Raw genomic sequence first — 21,925 nt, 5'->3', positions numbered from 1 at the left:
CAGTAAAGGGACCTATTCTTGATATTTGTTATAAGGTATAGAATTAGGACGTGTTTGTTGGTTTTTTGGGGTGAGAACAGAATCATGTGTTTACGCAGACTAAACAATGGAATGAAATGAAGAGCATATTCTTTTGTATTCCAAGTATAGATTGCAAGGTGGAGCCTTGAGGTGATGATGGACACGGAGTCTTGTTCTTCGATATGTTCGTGGAAAGAGGAAAGAGAGAGAGAGAGAGAGAGACAAATTGTTAGGTTTGTTGACTTTGGTGGTCATGTGCTGATTAGAAATATATACGAGTCATTAGTCATTTTTTCTTTCTATCCTTTCGACCTTTATAAAAGTGATCATACATTTTATAAATTGTACTTCGCTGTAAAATTGTCAAATGTACAATTTAGTAATATATATGTAGGACCAAACATTCAAGAAAGCTTGTTTGTTTCTACTCTTATTATAACCCTCCTTTTGAATTTCAAATATGTTAGTCAGATTGATTTCTTCTTGTTTTTATGCATGCATTGTCGTTCACGTACGTTTATCTTGCGTTGTTTATTTAGTATGGAAAAAAGCAGAGACAAACAATCTAGCGATATGTTAAAGAGCACCTATCCAAAGACAGAATCTCCCACTAACAACCAACTTTTGTCACAAGTACCTTTTTTTCTAAGAGATAAAAAAACACAAACTTAATTTCGCTCGCAGAATAACTCCACGCGAGACATGAAAACTCATTTTCAGCGTTTAAGGAATATTGAAATGGGCTAAGAAACTCCGTTGGGCCTAGTAGTCATACTTCCTAGTTCAGTTGACAACCCTTCTGACGCTTCCTCTTATGATTGCGTGCGGCACATTCAAAAAACACCCACGATGCAGCGCAGTTAAGCCGTCTACTTTCATACTTTGTTATAAAATCACAAAAATATCTATGCGTCTACTCTGCAGTGAAGTGATAGAGCGGTTTAACTGTAATGGTGTTTTTTAAATCGTACTAACCGCGAACCAACGATCTAAAAATAGGCCGGTTTAAAAGCAGTTCCGCATTAAATTCTTTGAAATTTATATTTTTCATTAAACACTATATGAGTTATTTTATCGAAAAAACGTTAGTCCAAACATAAAAAATATTAAAAAAAAATAGTCAAACTTTGAAAATCCTTACATCTGCAAATATTTATTTAAGTTTTGTTTTGATTGTTCCCTTTGAGTCTAAAAGGGTATGGATGGAGGAATCGATATGACTCGATCACAAATGTAAAGCAAATTTGGGACCAAAGCTTTTGTGGACAAACACCAAACCGTAGCATTGGACAAAAAAAATGGGACAAGAAGGACAAAGATTTTTGTTTTTTTTTTGTCAACTAGGCCCTGATTGGTAACGACTGTTATTTTTGGTCGTAGAGACTTTGACTTTAAAATTTTAGCTGTAGAGAATTTGGTTGTAGATGTTTTGACTGTTAAAACTTTTAATTTTAAAATCTGATTGTTTACCATTAATTTTTAAAGTTGTAGTTGTATCAATAATAAATATAAATTATGTCAGAATATAATTCATAACAATTTAATAACAAAAATGAAGTTTATTAATGACAAATTAAATTTTTAAAAATGTATGTTAATAAAATATGTGATTTTGTTCGAAAATTCTGTTTTCCTTTTGTTTTTGGTGTTTGATTTTTAATTGTTTTGAATGTTTTTTATATTGAGTAGGTATATGACCAGTCAAAAATCCATTAAACACTAATTAATGCATTGTTTTGAATGTTACTCTCTTATTAATGAATTTCATAAACTCTTTTACATCATTATTAATGATGATGATGAAAAAATAAAAATTATTATTGAAGTGGATCTTAAAAGAAAGAGAAAAAAAATGAGAATATTTCATTTGTAAAAATAAAATATGTAAAGTATGTATATATACATTATTAATGATGATGATGAAAAAATAAAAATTATTATTGAAATGGATCTTAAAATAAATAGAAAAAAATGAGAATATTTAATTTGTAAAAATAAAATATGTATATATAAGAAAAAATTTGATACCAACCAAGAGCTATTCGAACTTGGTTAGAAATTGTATCCAAATGTTGAAGTCAAAGTCATGCATCAACTTGGCTACAATTTGTATCCAAATTGAGTTTGTCAAGAAACTTACATCTCTATTTACTTATTTGTCACACAACGTATTTAGGCTTGAGATTTTATCTTTTACAGTTTTATTTTGTTATGAATTTTTTTTTTTGTAAATGGAAAGATGATTAAATATTTTCTGCAAAAAATTCTCATACTTACTAATTTGCACTTTTACCCTTTATATACAGAAAATACATATTAATCTTATGAACACTTTAGAATAATAAGTAATATAATCCTTGTACATACTTTTTCACCGTTTTATAATCACTTATATTAGATTTTTGAAACTTTTAATGTATAAAATTTTCATTATAAATGCTTCATTTTGATATACTATTTATCATCACTTCATAAATGTGATAACGATAGATTAAATATATTATTTTAATTTTACCGGGATTATTTTATATTTTTGAAAAAAAAATTAAAAAAAAAATGTTTTTAGTTAAGTGGTTACAGTACCACCTATGTGACCGATTTCATCAAAGTTTGACTTCATTAAATCGCGTTACTCCGCCTATTAAGGATTAGCTATGGATTAAAACTTGTTGATTTAATGATAAAAAATAATAATAAATAAATTAAGTTGAAAAATTGATGATTGTAAAGACTTTTTTTGCATAACTCGATATATAATCCTAATAGTTGTAAGAAGCTGGAAGTAAAGACAAACATTTTGAGGTGAGGGGAAAGTGATTTAAAAGGATTATTGTTTTTGTTGAATTGGCGACACACAAAAAAAAATCAAACATAATATTGGAGAACATAATTTGTCAAAAGTAAAGGACAAATAGTATTTGGAGAACAACACATAATTTTGCAAAAATAATTCCAAAACCTTTTTTTTTGGGTAGAAAATATAATTCCAAAACCTTAAATGGTTCCAAAATTATTAAAATTTCGGAGAAAAAACCAAGGTTTCCGTGAGAGGTGAAATCTAATTGAAAATGAAGGCAAGCGGTCCACTCTCTCGTCAATCGTGAACTTATTGCTTTATTTGACATAATTACCTCCTTATGAATTATGGACCAATATAATACGGAGAGAGTAGTAAATTCAGTTAAGGCGAAACGTTGAAAACTGTAAATTAAGCAGAGAGTATAGTAAATTCAAATTAATGATTCGGCACAACCTCGCAAGCCAAAAAGAGAGGCACATGTGCCTTGGAAGGCAAACTTGGAACCTCATCTGGTGCCACGGAAACCTATTTTGTTGCACTAATCCCTATACGATTAGGTTCAGGTCCATTCGAAGCAGGTTGGCTTACGCTCAGCTTGTAGATGAACATTGTCTTTAATACGATTATTACGAATACACATAAATCGACAAATACTTATACCAGCCTCGAAAGGGGCTCATGGCAGGTTTGGATACTATTCATTCATACGTGACGTAATTTGTGGGCAAGAAATTATACCCTCTCTTTTCTTCATATGTTCCCTATAAAATGGGGCAAAACTCACATTTGTTTATTACAAAAAAGAAGAGACTCACAATTGTCTTCCCGGAAGTGAGAAAAAAAATGGGGTCTCATGTCGCTCTTAACGCACAAAAACCACACGTAGTTTGCGTTCCCTATCCGGCTCAAGGCCACATCAACCCTATGATGAAAGTGGCTAAACTCCTCCACGCCAGAGGCTTCCACGTCACCTTCGTCAACACCGTCTACAACCACAACCGTTTCCTCCGTTCTCATGGGTCTATTGCCCTAGACGGACTTCATTCGTTTCGGTTTGAGTCCATTCCTGACGGTCTACCAGAGACCGACATGGACACCACGCAGGACATAACAGCCCTTTGCGAGTCCACCATGAAGAACTGTCTCGTTCCGTTCCAGGAGCTTCTCCAACGGATCAATGCTAGAGATGATGTTCCCCCCGTGAGCTGTATTGTATCCGACGGTGTTATGAGCTTTACGCTTGATGCTGCGGAGGAGCTTGGAGTCCCGGAGGTTCTTTTTTGGACAACCAGTGGTTGTGCGTTCTTGACTTATCTACACTTTTATCTCTTCATCGAGAAGGGTATAACTCCGCTAAAAGGTATGTGTTCTTACATTGATTATTGATTTAGTTTATAAGATTAAATTTAACGTAAAAAACGTTAAGAGACTACGAGCACGGTGACTTTTTAATCTACGAGATCGATTTTTTTTTCTTATGTATAATATCCATTTTTGCTATCACATTTACCAAAGTGCAATAGACTATAAGAACCGAATTGATTCATGCGTACGAACGAGACTGGTCAAGATGGTCATGTTATAATATATACGATATACCAAGTTTTATACAGCTGTAGCTTAGAATTTTGAGCTTTTCCAAATAGTATTAATATATACATAACGCAATGAAATGTTTTCAATTCATGAGTTTGCAGTTCTCTTGTAATTTGTTTCTATACGATTTTTTAATAAGAGAATAATATATCACCGTTGATTTGTTTGAAAATTTATTGTATGATATACTTCTAACACGTGGTTTTCCATAATTTCTATGATTATTAGTTTACAGTAGACAAATTTTAAACTTAAATCATAAGACTTTTGATATTGAAACCTAAAAGTATTCGTTAATAATTGTGGAAAGCCTCAACATATTATAAAGTAATATTTTTAAATAGTACTAACAACCTCTTTAAAGAGGTTGTTGTTTATTTGTGTAAAGATTTTTTCGTTTGTTTGGAGGCTCCAATTTTTTTGATGATCTATAAAAACAAAGGTGCATAAACATGGAAATTTGACCACGCAACAAAGATATAACTAATATATTTGAGTAAAGAGAGCAAACTCGTCGACAAAATAAATAGATAAATTTGAGTTATATAGATCCAAACATGAAACTGAAAAAAAGAAAATAAATAACTCCTTCTGGCCCTTAAAATCACCGCAAGTATTGTTAGGCCAATAATATTATTGTCCAGGGACCATGCCACTCTGTCTTTCGGATCGGTCATATTTATAACTGATAACTCTTTCTGGATCTGAATGTACACTATGAGTGCTGTGGTCATATTCATATAGACGTACATGAAATTTTGTGTAATATGGTTCTTTTATTTTTCTTAATTAGTATCGGGAAAACTAATCTTTGTTAACAAATAATGGTGATTGATTTGGCAGATGAGAGTTACTTAACGAAGGAGCACTTAGACATGGTTATAGATTTTATACCGACTATGACGAATCTAAAACTAAAGGATATTCCTAGCTTCGTACGTACCACAGATCCTGATGATTTTATGCTCAAATTCGCCTGCCGCGAGACCGAGCGATCCAAACGTGCTTCTGCTATCATTCTGAACACATTTGATGACCTTGAGCATGGCGTTATCCAGGCTATGCAATCCCTTTTACCTCCGGTTTATGCAGTTGGACCGCTTCACTTATTAGCAAACCGGGAGATTGAAGAAGGTAGTGAGGCTGGAATGATGAATTCGAGTTTATGGAAAGAGGAGATGGAGTGTTTGGAATGGCTTGATACAAAGCCTCAAAACAGTGTCATTTATATTAACTTTGGGAGCATAACGGTTTTGAGTGCGGAGCAGCTTGTGGAGTTTGCTTGGGGTTTGGCAGGAAGTGGGAAAGAGTTTTTATGGGTGATCCGGCCGGATTTAGTAGCCGGAGAGGAGGCGATGGTTCCACCGGAGTTTTTAACTGAGACCGCAGACCGGAGATTGTTAGCGGGTTGGTGTCCTCAGGAGAAAGTTCTTTCCCATCCAGCGGTTGGAGGGTTCTTGACGCATTGCGGATGGAACTCGATATTGGAAAGTCTTTCATGTGGAGTTCCTATGGTGTGTTGGCCATTTTTCGCAGACCAGCAAATAAATTGTAAGTTTTGTTGTGACGAGTGGGGGGTTGGGATCGAGACAGGTGGAGATGTGAAGAGAGATGAGGTTGAGGCGGTGGTTAGAGAAGTCATGGATGGAGATAAGGGAAAGAAGATGAGAGAGAAGGCGGTAGAGTGGCAGCGCTTGGCAGAGGAAGCGACGGAACATAAACTTGGCTCCTCAATTGTGAACTTTGAGACGGTTGTTAGCAAGTTTCTTTTGGGTCAAAAATCACAGGATTGAACTGTTTGTAATGATCACCCAAGTAAGAGTTTTTTCTTGTTTCTGTCATGTGTTTCATTTTATAAGATGTTATAGAATTTCTTCTTTATGTTTCACTTTATCTAATAGTTTTTTTCGTATTTTTTGTCAAACTAGTTTTTTTTTCTTTTTTCTTATATTTTATATATTTAATTATATGTTTTAGTTGATTCATCACATAAATTGAAACGGTGGAGTAACAGATGGATCGGTGCTTATAATTTTCGAATGTGTTACCGGTATTTCATCAGTCAAAAGAAGATAATTTCTAAATAAGAAAATCATACCATATCGACGAAAATGACAAAAATAATAAAGTATTTTGTAACACATATAATTTATTTTATATTATTTTGTTACACAAATCATTGATTGAATTTTTAATTTCATTGATGATCATGTATACTCTGATTCATATTAATAGATGTTAAGAAAAAAAAAAATTGAAACGGTGGAGTATATCGTATGCTAGTACATTGGATTGATAAATAACGAACATTGGTATGGCTTGCCTTATCACATGCCTTGTCATCACAAATATATGAACTCATAATTGAAAACCTAACGTTCGGTTACAAAGCATATATATAATTTTGCTGATAAATTTGTTCCATAATTACGAAAACCCTTAAACAAAAAAAAAAAAAAAACAGAAAAAACAAATTCTTTTCTATTAAACGAGGGTCGTGTCTTGAATTCGAAAGTTTGTGTACGAGTTATTTTTAGTGTTAAATTCAAAAGCTTGTTTAGCATAAAAACAAAAGCTTCATGGGTTAATATGTATGATCCCACCAAAATTGATGTTCTTATTGTGGAAATAGATTTTGTTTATAAAGTAAACCGTAGATATCTACTTTGCAGCAGTCGATATATTTATTATTTTCTTTAAGATTCTTTTATTTTAATAACCATGGGATTAGGAACTTGTCGATTCTGTATAAGGTGACGAATCATAAATATAAGAGCATGCCCAAACGCTAGTTTCTTAACTACGGTATTTACAAATAAAAAAAATATATTAAAAAGGTAGGAAAGAAAAAATAAATGGTTCTAAAAGTTCTTGTTTAAAAATTATTCCTTCTACTGTTTATAGTACATGGACTTTTATTAGTGGCCAGCTTTATTAAAAAAACTGAAAATATAATTGTACAATTAAAGTATAGAAAATCTAAACTCTTTCTACTTTGATGATTTTATTGAAATTTTTAAAATTTTTATAAATTATATTAAAATATACATATAGTTTATAAATGTGCTAAACTTCCTTTTACTTAGCTCATCTAGTATTGTATATAAGAGACTAATGTACATTCTAATTCATTAATGAGAAAGTATTCTTCCAAAGTTAATATAGTATTAGAGTTCTCTTTTCTCATTCTTTTCTCATTCTTTTCTCAAGAACATTCTTCTAACAAACTTAAGAAAAATCAAAATCTTTGGAGATTATCATCCGATCTTCGATTTTTTTCTTTTCGATCTTCATCAAATCGTTCATCATCAACGATTCTTCGATCCGATTCACTCAATTCAGCTTGAATCCAGCTCAAATCTTAGTTCGAATCCGGTAAACAAGATGAGTACATCGATCACCCAGCTTGTTTCTGCTTTCGCTTATGCTGTATTCGTTACTGTTCTTGAGATTCTAGCTTCCGCGATTTGGTTTCTGCTTGTGCTTTGGCTTTGCAATTGAGTAATTCGAAGTACTTGCTTGGAATCTTTGTTTTTGGTCATTTGCTCTTGGGTTCTTGTTTTGATGGCTGCGAACGATACTACTTCGCGTTCTTCTACTGATCAGTACGATAATCCCTATTTCCTTCATAGCTCGGATCATGCGAGTATGGTTTTAGTATATGATAGATTGAGTACTGGTTCTGAGTTTCATTCATGGCGTAGATATGTGCGTATGGCACTTAATGTGCGTAACAAATTGGGTTTTATTGATAGCACAATCCCAAAACCTCCTGAAGGTCACCGTGATTTCGGTTCTTGGTCGCGTTGTAACGACATGGTGTCAACTTGGTTGATGAACTCTGTATCCAAGAAGATTGGTCATAGTATCTTGTTCATTCCCACTGCAGAAGGTGTATGGAAGAACATTATTTCACGCTTTAAGCAAGACGATGCTCCTCGCATCTTTGAGATTGAGCAACGGTTGAGTATCATTCAACAGGGGTCCATGGATATCAGTGCTTACTACACTGAGCTTGTTACTCTCTGGGAGGAGTATTGCAACTATATTGAGCTTCCTGTCTGTACTTGTGGGAGATACGAATGTAATGCATCTGAGTTATGGGAGAAGTTACAGCAGAGAAGCCGTGTTACGAAGTTTTTGATGGGTCTGAATGAGTCTTATGCTCCTTCTCGTCGTCATATCCTAATGATGAAACCGATTCCATCTCTTGAAGAAGTGTTTCACATGGTGACATAGGATGAGCGCACAAGTACTATTAAGCCTGTTTCTAAGAATGATGGTGCTATTTTTCAGGCTTCTCATGCTGGTACCTCTACAGAGGAAGTCTCTTATAACCCCTATGGTGGTCAGTATGACAATGGTGCTTATGCTGCGGTTCAGAATAATTTTCGACCAAGGTCTTCGAGACCATTATGTACTCATTGTGGCATGACAGGTCATGTTGTCCAGAAGTGTTTTAAACTTCATGGTTATCCTCCAGGCTATATTCCTGGCTATAAGAGTACTTATCAGTCGTCACAGCGACCACAAGGATTTCCTACTCAGTCATTTCAACCAAGAGGACAGTTTCCTCCTAAACAACAATCTCATGCTATTGCCAATGTTACTGTTGGATCTTCGTCTCCTATGGAGAGTATGCCATATTTGCCTCCACCTGTCTCGAGTATTGTTAATCTTGATGTCAGTCAGATCACTCCGGAACAGGCTCAATCCTTGATTCAACAACTCTCTGTTCGTACTAAGGCTTCAGAGACTCTGGCCCCTTCCTCATTTGCTGCGTCTATTACTGCACATGGTATTATGGCACCAAAATCGTCTTCGGGTACACTTGTTTTTCCTGATATTTTTTCTTCTACTTCTCTTCGCTTTGAACATAATTCTCTCACTTTTCAACATCAATGTTTATCTTCTCTTTCTACTAAACTTCCTCATGGTAGTTGGATAATAGACACTGGAGCTACTAGTCATGTTTGTTCTGATCTTGCCATGTTCAATGAGGTTCTGGATGTTTCATGAGTGACTGTCTCTTTACCTGATGACACCAGGGTGGCTATTGCTCATTATCACTGTGCATTTATCATCATCTCTCATACTGCATGATGTTCTCCATGTTCCCTCTTTTAAATTCAATCTTATTTCTGTCAGTAGTCTTTTGCAACGAAATAATATGTCTGCTCATTTTTTTTTATTCATGTTATATACAAGAGTTTATTCAGGAATTGACGATTGGTAGAGGTGTTCTCCTCCATAATCTTTACATTTCTCAGCATGATACATCTTCAACCACTGCTCACTTTACTGGATCCTTGCAAGTCGATGGCACTCTCTGGCATCATCGCCTTGGGCACCTATCTTCTGACAAGTTAAAAAGCTTATCTGGTACTTTACAACTGTCTAAGTCTAGTTTTGTTAATGAGGCTGTTTGTCCTGTCTGTCCTTTAGCTAAACAGAAACGGCTTCCTTTTGAGTCCCACAACCACAAGTCTTCCTCTCCATTTGATCTTGTTCATCTAGATGTTTGGGGTCCTTTTTGTACAGAGTCTATAGAAGGTTATCGTTATTTCCTTACAATAGTTGATGATTGCACTCGTGTAACTTGGATCTATATGCTAAGGAATAAAAGTGATGTTACAAAAAAATTTCCCAATTTTATTACGTATGTTCAAATGCAATATAAGTCCAAAATTAAAGCTATTCGAACTGATAATGCTCAAGAGTTGGCTTTTACGGATTTAGTAAACACATATGGTATGGTTCATCAGTTTTCTTGTGCCTACACTCCTCAACAGAACTCTGTTGTTGAGAGAAAGCATCAACATTTACTAAATGTAGCTAGATCATTGTTATTTCAATCTAATGTCCCTTTGCTCTATTGGAGTTCATGTGTTTACACTACAGTTTTTCTGATTAATAGGATACCTTCTACTGTTCTCGAAAACAAAACACCTTATGAGCTGCTTTTAAACAAGAAACCTGAATATTCCTTTCTCTGTTCTTTCGGTTGTCTCTGTTTTGTGTCCACATTGTTGAAAGATAGAAATAAATTTAGTCCTAGGGCTGATAAATGTGTGTTTTTAGGATATGCTTCTGGTTACAAAGGTTACAAAGTTCTTCATTTAGACACAAATGTGAATTCTGTCTCTAGGAATGTCATCTTTCATGAAAGCATTTTTCCTTTTAAAACTGCTATTCCTGCTACAGATATCTTTGATAATTGTGTCCTTCCCTTACCTGCTTCTATCATAACTGAAGACATTGATGCATCATTACATGATACTATTGTGCATTAACCATCATCATCATCTTCCTCACTTCCATCTTCGAGCAATACCCACTCTGTTGCCTCTCATATGGAGGCTCAACCTGTTGAGACGTCTGTCACCTCTTTGCCCATTGCGAGACCAAAACGATCGACTAAGGCTCCAGGTTATCTTTCTGACTATCATTGTTCTTTAATACAACATTCTAATTCTACCATTTCTATACCTACACCAAAACAGATCACAACTCCCTATCCTCTTTCATTTGTTCTCTCTTATTCTCATATCAATCCTTCATATCAAGCTTATATTCTTTCTATTTCGATTGAAACTGAACCAAAGAATTTCCAACAAGCCATAATATCTGTGTGGTGGACGAAAGCTATGAATGTGGAGCTTGATGCTATGGAGGCTTTATGGACTTGGAGTGTTGCGTCCTTACCACCAGGGAAAAATGTGGTTGGTTGCAAATGGGTATACACGATTAAATACAATGCTGACGGTTCTATTGAACGATATAAAGCTAGATTAGTCGCCAAAAGATTCACACAACAAGAAGGAGTTGATTACTTTGATACTTTTTCTCTTGTTGCTAAACTTGCTAGTGTGAAGATGATTTTAGGCTTGGCTGCTAAAAAGGGATGGAGCTTGACTCAAATGGACGTGACAAATGCTTTCTTGCACAGTGATCTGGACGAAGAAATTTATATGAGCTTACCAGAAGGTTATACACCACCTGAGGGTACCACTCTGCCTCCAAATCCTGTTCTACGCTTGCATAAGTCTATCTACGGTTTAAAGCAGGCTTTCCGGCAATGGTACAAGTGTTTATCCAAAGCTTTGACTGATGAAGGGTTTGAACAGTCTTACGCTGATAACACTCTGTTCACAAAGATAACAGGTACTTCTTACACTGTTGTCTTGGTCTATGTAGATGATATCCTCATAGCTAGTGATAGTGTGAGGCGGTTAGTTCCATAAAATCTGCTCTGGCTCGTCAATTCAAGATGAAGGATCTTGAACCAGCAAAATTCTTTTTAGGCCTTGAGATTTCTAGAAATTCTACTGGCATTTCAGTCTGTCAACGGAAGTATTGCCTAGATTTACTGGCTGATACAGGCTTACTCGGTTGTAAACCCAAACCAGTTCCTATGGATCCCAAGGTACCTTTGAGCAGAGAAACATGAACTTTACTTGATGATGGCAAACCCTATAGGGAATTGATTGGACGACTACTGTATTTGTGTATTACTCGACCTGACGTCACTTTTGCAGTTCATCGACTGAGTCAACTTCTTTCTTTCCCGACTGATGTGCATTTGCATGCGGCTCATCAATTGCTGAAGTATCTTAAGAATAATCCAGGACAAGGATTATTCTACTCAAAGGATACTGAGATTTGTCTCAATGGTTTTGCTGACGCTGGCTGGGGTACGTGCACTGATACAAGAAGGTCCATATCTGGTGTTTGCGTTTTTCTGGGTTCCTCCTTGATCAGTTGGAAATCCAAGAAACAAGATATAGCAAGTTCTAGCAGCATTGAAGCAGAATATCGAAGCATGGCTGTTGCAACTAAAGAACTTTTGTGGCTGAATATGTTGTTGAAGGACCTACACATTCAGGTGGACACTCCAGCTAAACTGTTCTGTGATAACAAGTCTGCTATGCATATAGCCAATAATCCAGTTTTTCATGAGAGGACTAAACACGTTGAGATCGATTGCCATATCACGAGAGACCAAGTAAAGGTCGGTTTCCTTACGGTTCTTCACGTTTCTACTATCAATCAGCTTGCAGATATCTTGACGAAGCCTCTTCATCCGGGTCCCTTTCAGGCTATACTTACTCGTTTATCAGTATCAAGCTTCTTCTTACAGGATGATTTGGCTTGAAGGGGTCTATTAAGATATACATATAGTTTATAAATGTCCTAAGCTTCCTTTTACTTAGGTCATCTAGTATTGTATATAAGAGACTAATGTACATTCTGATTCATTAATGAGAAAGTTTTCTTCCAAAGTTAATAAATTAGAATCCAATAACATCGCTTTAAATGAGAGAGTGTTTTTAATTTTATTAATATTATTTATTGTTTAAGACACTTAAGTCGGACGTTGTCAAAAAAAAAAAAAAAAGACACTTAAGTTGGATTTATGAGATGAGAGGATAATCTTATGAAAAAATGTGTCTTTAAAAAAGAAAAAAGATAATAAATGAATACTTTAGTCATTTATATGTTAGATAATCTCTCTTCTTTTAGACATTTATATTAAAATAGTTATAAAGTTAATTATAAAAAATATTTAAGAGAGACATATTATATAACCAATAATGATGATGGCACAAAGCAGATATTCGGGCCTCGAGATGGCACAAAGCAGATAACGCTAATTTTTCAAACAGTAGCCACGTGCGATATATACATGGGCTCACCGTTTTCCTACAAATGGGTGCGTACCTCAAAGCTTAAGCGTAGAGTCAAGCATAACCCACAAATTCACATTTTGTCTTTTGGCAAAAGAGAGATACAAAATGGGACCTCGTGTTGTTTGTGACGCAGAAAAACCACATGTAGTCTGTGTGCCTTTCCCGGCTCAAGGCCACATCAACCCGATGCTGAAAGTGGCTAAACTCCTCCACCACAGAGGCTTCCACGTCACCTTCGTCAACACCGTTTACAATCACAACCGTCTCCTCCGGTCCCGTGGGCCCAACGCACTCGGCAGAGTTCCTTCTTTCCGGTTCGAGGCCATACCTGACGGTCTACCTGAGACTGATGTGGATGCTACGCAGGACATCCCTGCCCTTTGCGAGTCCACCATGAAGAACTTTCTCGCTCCATTCAAGGAGCTTATCCGGAGGATTAACACGAGAGAGGATGTTCCTCCGGTGAGCTCTATTGTATCAGATGGTGCGATGGGCTTTACTCTTGACGTTGCGGAGGAGTTTGGTGTCCCCTTGGTTCTTTTTTGGACCACTAGTGGTTGTGGCTTCATGGCTTATCTACACTTTTATCTCTTCATTGAGAAGGGTTTATGCCCAGTGAAAGGTACGTTTTCTTGCATTTATTAGTGATTTAAATCACGTTATAATACTTAAATTTAACGTAAAAAAACCCTTACAACACCACGATCTCGATGGATTTATCATTTAAGAGGTCGTTCGGCAAATAGGCCAACTGCACACTCTGCCACATTTGCTATCTGGTTATGAAAGTTATGTTGGCCTAAAAAAAACAAGGATGATACACGAACCCTTCAATCCAGTTAGGCCAACCTCACTCTAGACCACTTTGTTTGCCAACTAGCTCTGGAACCATACGATCACCATAATATGCATCAAATTAATTATGCTCCGTTTGTTCAAGTTTGTTCAAGTTTTTTTTTTTTTTTTTTAATTATAACTAAATATTGTGGGAAAAATAGTAAAACAAAGAGTCATGGATTTTGTAGATGAGAGTTGCTTGACGAAGGAACACTTGGACACAGTTATAGATTGGATACCTTCAATGAAGAATCTAAAACTGAAAGATATTCCTAGTTTCATCCGTACCACTAATCCCAACGACATAATGCTCAACTTCATTGTCCGTGAGACTTGTCGAACTAAACGCGCCTCTGCTGTCATTCTCAACACGTTCGATGACCTGGAGCATGACGTAATCAAGTCCATGCAATCTATTTTACCACCGGTTTATCCAATCGGACCGCTTCATCTCTTAGTAAACCGGGAGATTGAAGAAGATAGTGAAATTGGAAGGATGGGATCAAATCTGTGGAAAGAGGAGACTCAGTGTTTGAATTGGCTTGATACTAAGTCTCGAAACAGCGTTGTTTATGTTAACTTTGGAAGCATAACCAAAATGACCGTGACACAGCTCGAGGAGTTTGCTTGGGGTTTGGCGGCAACGGGGAAGGAGTTTCTATGGGTGATGCGGCCGGACTTAGTCGCCGGAGAGGAGGCAGTGATTCCGGCAGAGTTTTTAGTGGAGACAGAGGATCGAAGGATGCTGGCTAGTTGGTGTCCGCAGGAGAAAGTTCTTTCTCATCCGGCAATTGGAGGGTACTTGACGCATTGTGGGTGGAACTCGACGTTAGAAAGTCTTTCTTGCGGAGTTCCAATGGTGTGTTGGCCATTTTTTGCAGAGCAACAAACAAATTGTAAGTTTTCATGTGACGAATGGGAGGTTGGAATTGAGATTGGTGGAGATGTGAAGAGGGAAGAGGTTGAGGCGGTGGTTAGAGAGCTCATGGATGGTGAGAAAGGAAAGAAAATGAGAGAAAAGGCGGAGGAGTGGCGGCGCTTGGCGGAGAAAGCGACGGAGCATCCGTGTGGTTCGTCCGTGGTAAATCTTGAGACAATTGTTAGCAAGGTTCTCTTAGGAAAGAATCCTAATACTGATCAAAGTTAATACAAAAACATAAGATTATCATAAATATATGTAAGATTAAGTCGAATTGTTTTTTCTTGTTTCCATCGTGTGTAATACATTTAATTTGTTTGAAGAAATAAAGGAATATAATTAAATTTATGGAATATATAACAATTTAGTAAAAGGACCGCACAAAGATTAGTTTCATAAAAAAATTCCTATTAACAGGGGAAAATATATATATGAGTGTGGAGTAGTATTGTAAAGTTTTGGAAGAAGAAAGCTAATATTCAAATATTTGTAATTACTTAAACTCTCTCTGATCCTTGAGAGTAAGAAACATTGCTTTCACGAGTTATTGCCTTATGTGACCACTAGTCTCTGTCTTTTTTCACACTGACGTACAAGTAGATAACCATTTATCTTCTGTTGGCATGATTACTCATACCCATGGGTATTGGAAATCTTCGCACGTGGTATATATTTGTCGATAGTATCTACGTGCGAGAATCATTGTCTCGCCATCTCATTGTCGATCATTTCAACGTCCTTTAAAGCCTACCGAAGGTGTTCCATACATATCCATTTTTGTTTTGTTTTTTTGGGCACAGAAGAAAAAAATGGCATCACATGCCGTTTCTAGCAGACAAAAACCACACGTAGTTTGCGTACCTTTCCCAGCTCAAGGCCACATCAATCCGATGCTGAAAGTGGCTAAACTCCTCTATGCCAGAGGCTTTCATGTTACCTTTGTCAACACCGTCTACAACCACAATCGTCTCATCCGGTCACGTGGTCCCAACGCCCTTGATGGGCTTCCTTCTTTCCGGTTCGAGTCCATCCCAGATGGTCTACCGGAGGAGCCCAACAAGGACGTCATGCAGGACGTCCCTCCCCTTTGTGAGTCCACCATGAAAAACTGTCTAGCTCCGTTCAAAGAGCTTCTCAGACGGATTAATACCGGAGATGATGTTCCTCCAGTGAGCTGTATTGTATCGGACGGTGTGATGAGCTTCACTCTTGATGCAGCCGAGGAGCTTGGAGTCCCGGAGGTTATTTTCTGGACAACCAGTGCTTGTGGCTTCTTGGCTTATCTACACTTCTATCGCTTGATCGAGAAGGGATTATCACCACTAAAAGGTATGTGTACAAAGATTACTATTAATTTAGTTTTGATAAATCATTGTAATAATATCTGTTCGTAATTTGAACTTTTTAAATGATACCTAGAAATAGAATAGAGGTACCTCTAATGTAAATACGTAATAAATATCATTGTCTAGGCCACTTTTTCTCTCATTGAAACGTGACCAACTGTAATTCTTTCTTACTCTGAATTTAAACTAAAGTATTGATGTAAGTTAAATATATACGGTGAACTTTGGCAGATGAGAGTTACTTGGACACAAAAATAGATTGGATACCATCGATGAGAAACCTAAGACTTAAAGACATCCCAAGCTTCATCCGTGCAACTAATTCTGAAGATATAATGCTTAATTTTTTTGTCCATGAAACGGACCGAGCCAAACGCGCATCGGCTATCATTCTCAACACATTTGATAGCCTTGAGCATGATGTCATTGAATCTTTTAAATCTATCATACCTCCAGTGTACACTATTGGACCGCTTCATCTACAAGTGAAGCGGGAGATTGACGAGAAGAGTGAGATTGGACAGGTGGGAACAAATCTATGGAAACAGGAGATGGAGTGTTTAAATTGGCTCGATACTAGGTCTCCAAACAGCGTCGTTTATGTTAATTTTGGTAGCATAACAGTGATGAGTAAGAAACATCTCGTGGAATTTGCTTGGGGTTTAGCAGCGACCAAGAAAGACTTTTTATGGGTGATCAGGCCGGATTTAGTAGCCGGTGATGTGGCAATGGTTCCTCCAGAGTTTCTAATAGAGACAGCTGATCGAAGGATGATAGCGAATTGGTGTCCTCAAGAAAAAGTTCTTTCTCCTCCGGCCATCGGAGGGTTCTTAACACATAGTGGATGGAACTCGACTTTGGAGAGTCTTTCCGGTGGAGTTCCAATGGTGTGTTGGCCGTTCTTTGCAGAGCAGCAAACGAATTGTAAATATTGTTGTCACGAATGGGAGGTGGGGATGGAGATCGGTGGAGACGTGAGGAGGGAGGAGGTTGAGGCACTGGTTACAGAGCTAATGGACGGAGAGAAAGGAAAGAAAATGAGAGAGAAAGCAAAAGGGTGGCAGCGTTTGGCAGAGGAAGCGACGGAGCATATGCGTGGTTCATCTGACTTAAATTTTAAGAAGGTTATTACAAAGATTCTCTTAGGCAGCAAAAGACAATAGAGACAATATAAATAAAACTTCAACATAAAAGATGATTACAAAAAGATTTATGTTTTTAAAAAATGGTACGTGCTCTACATAATCATGAACACTGATTTGTTTTTCTATTTATAGAAAGGTTTGCTTATATGGCATATGTCGAAATCTAATATTTGTAGGGACGACGTCGTGGAATTTTCATTGATGTCAGAATATATTTTTTCGCACGGACCTCTGTAATCTGTATAATCAGACTCTATCTCTCACCATAAGAAACATTTGACTTTATAGAACGGGCGCCACTAATACGACATTTAGCTTACCGAGAGAGTATTAAGTTTATGGGAAATCTTCGCATGCGAGAATCATATGGTCTCGCCATCTCATTGTGGAGTCCTTTAATTTAAAGCGTAGCAAAACTGTTCACAAACCAACCACATACATATCCATTTTTATCCTTTCTTTCCCGCACAAAAAAAAAACAAAAAAGGCATGAGAGATGTCGTTTCTAGCGGACAACCCACACGGAGCATGTGGATGGTAGTCGAAATCAAAATTGCAAATGGTAGTCAATTAGGTTCTTTTAGGGCGCCAACAGACCACAAAGGATGCTACAATTAGAATCGGAGAGAAGGCTAGAATTTAATGTCATTTAAATCTTAGCTGCTAGTAAAGACTCCCCTTAGGAGAAATTTAGAAAAGTATCAGACCTTGGGTTTGCATGGGTCATAGACATCTTAGCTCCCGTTATATGTACCATAACGACATCTCACATAAGAAATGATATGACATATGAGACATAGACATCCACGCATTAACAAATCTTTTTTCAGTTTAAAACCAAAGAAACCTAATATCGTTACAAATTCAAATTTTGACTGAACTAACGTAGTTTAAATAGAATATGTTTTAAGAACCGGTCCTCATGGGAAAATAGGCTCAGATCCAATATGAAGCCCAAATTACATATACAGTTGGCCATGGCCAACTTATAAAGATCTCAACGATTAGCAAATGCATGGTTTCTTAAATTTCTGAGCAAATCAACGTGTGCATTATATAAAAGGGTCTTATAATATATTTTCTTATTTTAGCAGTAATTCTTATCGCAATACCTTTTTTATTTATGAAAGTAAGTAATTCTTCACAAAAAAAATAATAATAAGTAATTCAAACATTTTACCAAAATTCTATCTCCGTATAAAAATCTAATTTCTAGTTAATTAATATAAACGAAATCTGAAAATTTTATTTTTCGGTCTTTGAATCCTCTGAAGATATTTACAAAATCATTAACGAGTTAAACGTTATCTCACGTACCCTAAGAAGCAATGCTTTCACGAATTATTGCCATATAGGGCCACAAGTCTTTGGCTTTTACTTTACGACCGACTACAGTACACTCGACTTGTAGAGAATCATAATCTTCTCTTGGCCGCATATCAACGTTATGCTAGATTGCCTGCGGGCCGCAGGTCTGTGGAATTATTGCACGTACGTGACAGATTTGTCGATAATCCTACGTGCCAGAATCATATGGCCTCTCGCCCTCGTTGAGGAGTCCCTTAAAGCCTAGAGAATTTACNNNNAAAAAAAAAAAAAAAAAAAAAAAAAAAAGCCTAGAGAAACTGTTCCGATGGTCACTCACTCACAGAGTCACATACATATCTACTTAAAAAAAAACTTTTTCAGGCACACGAGAAAAAGAAAATGGCATCTCAAACCGTTTCTAGAGGACAAAAACCACATGTGGCACTACAAAAAAATGGGTGTATTGTATCACTTAAATTGTATCATAAAATTAAGTAATGTTACTTTGAATTACTTATTTAAAAATAAAACAAATAAATATAATTAAGCATCAGTTATTAAAGTGATGTTTTAATAAACTAATTTGACATCAATTAAATAAAATTGATTAAACATGTATGCGTTTGTATCACTTTTTAAAAAATTGATATAAATTATAGATTCACACCATTTAGATAATTGATGAATCTTTTAATTTTATTGAAATCACTTTTTAATATGATACAAAATTTATATCGATAAAAACTGATGTTAATTTACACTAGCTATAATTAAAAATAACTTACTTATTTACACTAGCTTGGAAAGAATTAATGAATTAATGTAATTACTTATTTTTATTGTTGTCAATATTTTGTTTTCTTTCATTGGTAGTTAAGGTGGGATTTTTACAATCCCACATCAACCACTTCTTAAGGAGAGGTGAGATCTATCTATTATAAATACTTAAACCTATTTGATTGCCATTACTTAAGTTTAGTGGGATAACAACTAATTGTGGGCTCATCATAAATATAGTAGAAATAATATATACTATAGATATCAATATAATATATAAACAAATATGATTGAAAATATAAATAATTAAATATTTTACTACAGAAAAAATATTTTCATATAATTTATTATAATATTGATTTTAACATCATGCTTTTAAAAATGGTATAACTATTTTACATTAGTTTTGATAAATGATGCAAATATTTTATATCAATTTAGTAAAAATGATGTAGGACTTGCAACATTTTTTGTAAGTGATGTAAATGAACATCGATTCAGTAATTGAAACAAATATTTATTTCAAATGATACAAATTATTTGCATCAATAAAATGTAAATTATTTGTTTAAGTAACGCAAATTATTTTAACATCATTTAAACATGCTACAAACAAATGAAATAAATGATGTAAAACCATCATTTTTTGTAGTGTGGTTTGCGTGCCTTTCCCGGCTCAAGGCCACATCAACCCGATGCTGCAAGTGGCTAAACTCTTACACACCAAAGGCTTCCACGTCACCTTCGTCAATACCATCTACAACCACAAACGTCTCCTCCGTTCCCGTGGACCCAACGCCCTCAACGGGATACCTTCTTTCCGGTTCGAATATATTCCTGATGGTCTTCCTGAGACCAACAAGGACGCCACCCAGGACGTCCCTCCTCTTTGTGCGTCCACAAAGAAAAACTGTCTAGCTCCATTCAAGGAGCTTCTCAGGCGGATCAACACGGCAGATGATGTTCCTCCGGTGAGTAGTATTGTATCGGACGGTATAATGAGCTTTACCCTTGATGCTGCGGAGGAACTTGGAGTCCCGGATGTTGTTTTTTGGACCACCAGTGCTTGTGGCTTCTTGGCTTATCTACATTTCTATCGCTTCATCGAGAAGGGGTTATCACCACTAAAAGGTACATACAAGTTTACAAAATTGTTTTAATTTCTTTTCTTGGAAGAGTATATTATTATTTTTCATTAATAATATTTAATTTTTTTTTTGTGTGCACCTAATAATATTAATTATATATGATACTTGATACCTAGAATAGAGGTACCTATTTATAGATACGTAATACATATCATTGTGTATGAAACTTTTCTCTATCGTTGTTGCGGTGACCAACAGTTACTATCTTTTACTCTTAATTAAATTAAACTATATTGTAAATTAGATGCATAAAAGTTGGCATATTAATAAGGTGCTTTATGATAGTTGCTGATATAATGATGGTTGATTGGCAGATGAGAGTTACTTAACCAAGGAGCACTTAGACACAAAAATAGATTGGATACCATCAATGGGGAACTTAAGACTAAAGGACATCCCAAGCTTCATCAGAACGACTAATCCTGACGACATAATGCTCAACTTTTTTTGTTCATGAGGCTGACCGAGTCAAACGCGCTTCTGCTATCATTCTTAATACATTCGATGAGCTCGAACATGACACCATCCAATCTATTAAATCTATTTTACCTCATGTGTACTCTGTTGGACCGCTCCAACTACTGGTGAAGCGGGAGATGAAAAAGGATAGTGAGATAGGACAAATGGAAACAAATTTGTGGAGAGAGGACAGGGAGTGTTTGGATTGGCTCAATACCAAATCTCCAATTCATGAATTTTATAATTTTCAAAAAAAAAAAAAAAATCTTAATAACCCAAAATTAGAATCTACCACTGGAAGCATGCAATTTTACAGTTTCTTAAAAAATAATTAACTTAACAATTTTCAAAATTTATAATTTGTTATGAACATATTGTATTATGTGGATGTTCCTTATCGGCCCATTAATGTAAACCCTAAATCTTAAAGTTGTATCATTATATATATATATATTATATCCTATGGAATAGATTAATATTAAAGAACTATTCCCATACTATATATATTATATCCTATGGGATAGATTAATATTAAAGAACTATTCCCATACTATATATATATTATATCCTATAAGATAGATTAATATTAAAAAACTATGCTCTAAACATCTTCTTTTAATACGTTATCAGCACGCTCTAAACCCTAGTCGTCTTATGAAAAAAAAAAAATTACCTCTCAAGCCGTGACTAATCATCTCTCATCGCGACGGTTTACCATCGTTATTGGGGGACGAAACCCTAATCTTTGAAAAAATATAGATTTTTTACCAAAATCCTAAGCCGATGTCGTCCACGTATTGTGGGTAATGTGATGCCAGCTTTAATTCTCCACCGAAGTTGCTCAATCACACATAAGATAAGTTTATTCCATACGTTAAT

General features: G+C 35.8%; 5 protein-coding genes across 5 annotated transcripts; all 5 read left to right on the top strand.

The window, feature by feature from the left end:
* Positions 3,505-6,329, top strand: LOC104740944 (UDP-glycosyltransferase 85A1). The gene is made up of 2 exons (XM_010461692.2): positions 3,505-4,181; positions 5,261-6,329. Exons 1-2 carry the CDS (start codon positions 3,590-3,592, stop codon positions 6,208-6,210), a joined length of 1,542 nt encoding a protein of 513 aa, XP_010459994.1. The 5' UTR covers positions 3,505-3,589; the 3' UTR covers positions 6,211-6,329.
* LOC104743463 lies at positions 7,982-9,436 on the top strand. Its single transcript, XM_010464543.1, has 2 exons — positions 7,982-8,647; positions 8,714-9,436. Exons 1-2 carry the CDS (start codon positions 7,982-7,984, stop codon positions 9,434-9,436), a joined length of 1,389 nt encoding a protein of 462 aa, XP_010462845.1.
* Positions 13,001-15,184, top strand: LOC104740943 (UDP-glycosyltransferase 85A3). The gene is made up of 2 exons (XM_010461691.2): positions 13,001-13,729; positions 14,133-15,184. The coding sequence occupies exons 1-2, from the start codon at positions 13,213-13,215 to the stop codon at positions 15,089-15,091; spliced, it is 1,476 nt and encodes a 491-aa protein (XP_010459993.1). The 5' UTR covers positions 13,001-13,212; the 3' UTR covers positions 15,092-15,184.
* Positions 15,573-17,570, top strand: LOC104740942 (UDP-glycosyltransferase 85A5). The gene is made up of 2 exons (XM_010461690.2): positions 15,573-16,192; positions 16,441-17,570. Exons 1-2 carry the CDS (start codon positions 15,673-15,675, stop codon positions 17,370-17,372), a joined length of 1,452 nt encoding a protein of 483 aa, XP_010459992.1. The 5' UTR covers positions 15,573-15,672; the 3' UTR covers positions 17,373-17,570.
* LOC104743462 (UDP-glycosyltransferase 85A2-like) lies at positions 20,009-21,130 on the top strand. Its single transcript, XM_019235838.1, has 2 exons — positions 20,009-20,570; positions 20,902-21,130. The coding sequence occupies exons 1-2, from the start codon at positions 20,135-20,137 to the stop codon at positions 21,042-21,044; spliced, it is 579 nt and encodes a 192-aa protein (XP_019091383.1). The 5' UTR covers positions 20,009-20,134; the 3' UTR covers positions 21,045-21,130.

This window comes from Camelina sativa, chromosome 14, assembly GCF_000633955.1.
Source record: "Camelina sativa cultivar DH55 chromosome 14, Cs, whole genome shotgun sequence".
Lineage (NCBI taxonomy): Eukaryota > Viridiplantae > Streptophyta > Magnoliopsida > Brassicales > Brassicaceae > Camelina > Camelina sativa.
The sequence above is the reverse complement of the archived record's forward strand: the minus strand, read 5'-3'. Positions and strand labels throughout refer to the sequence as shown.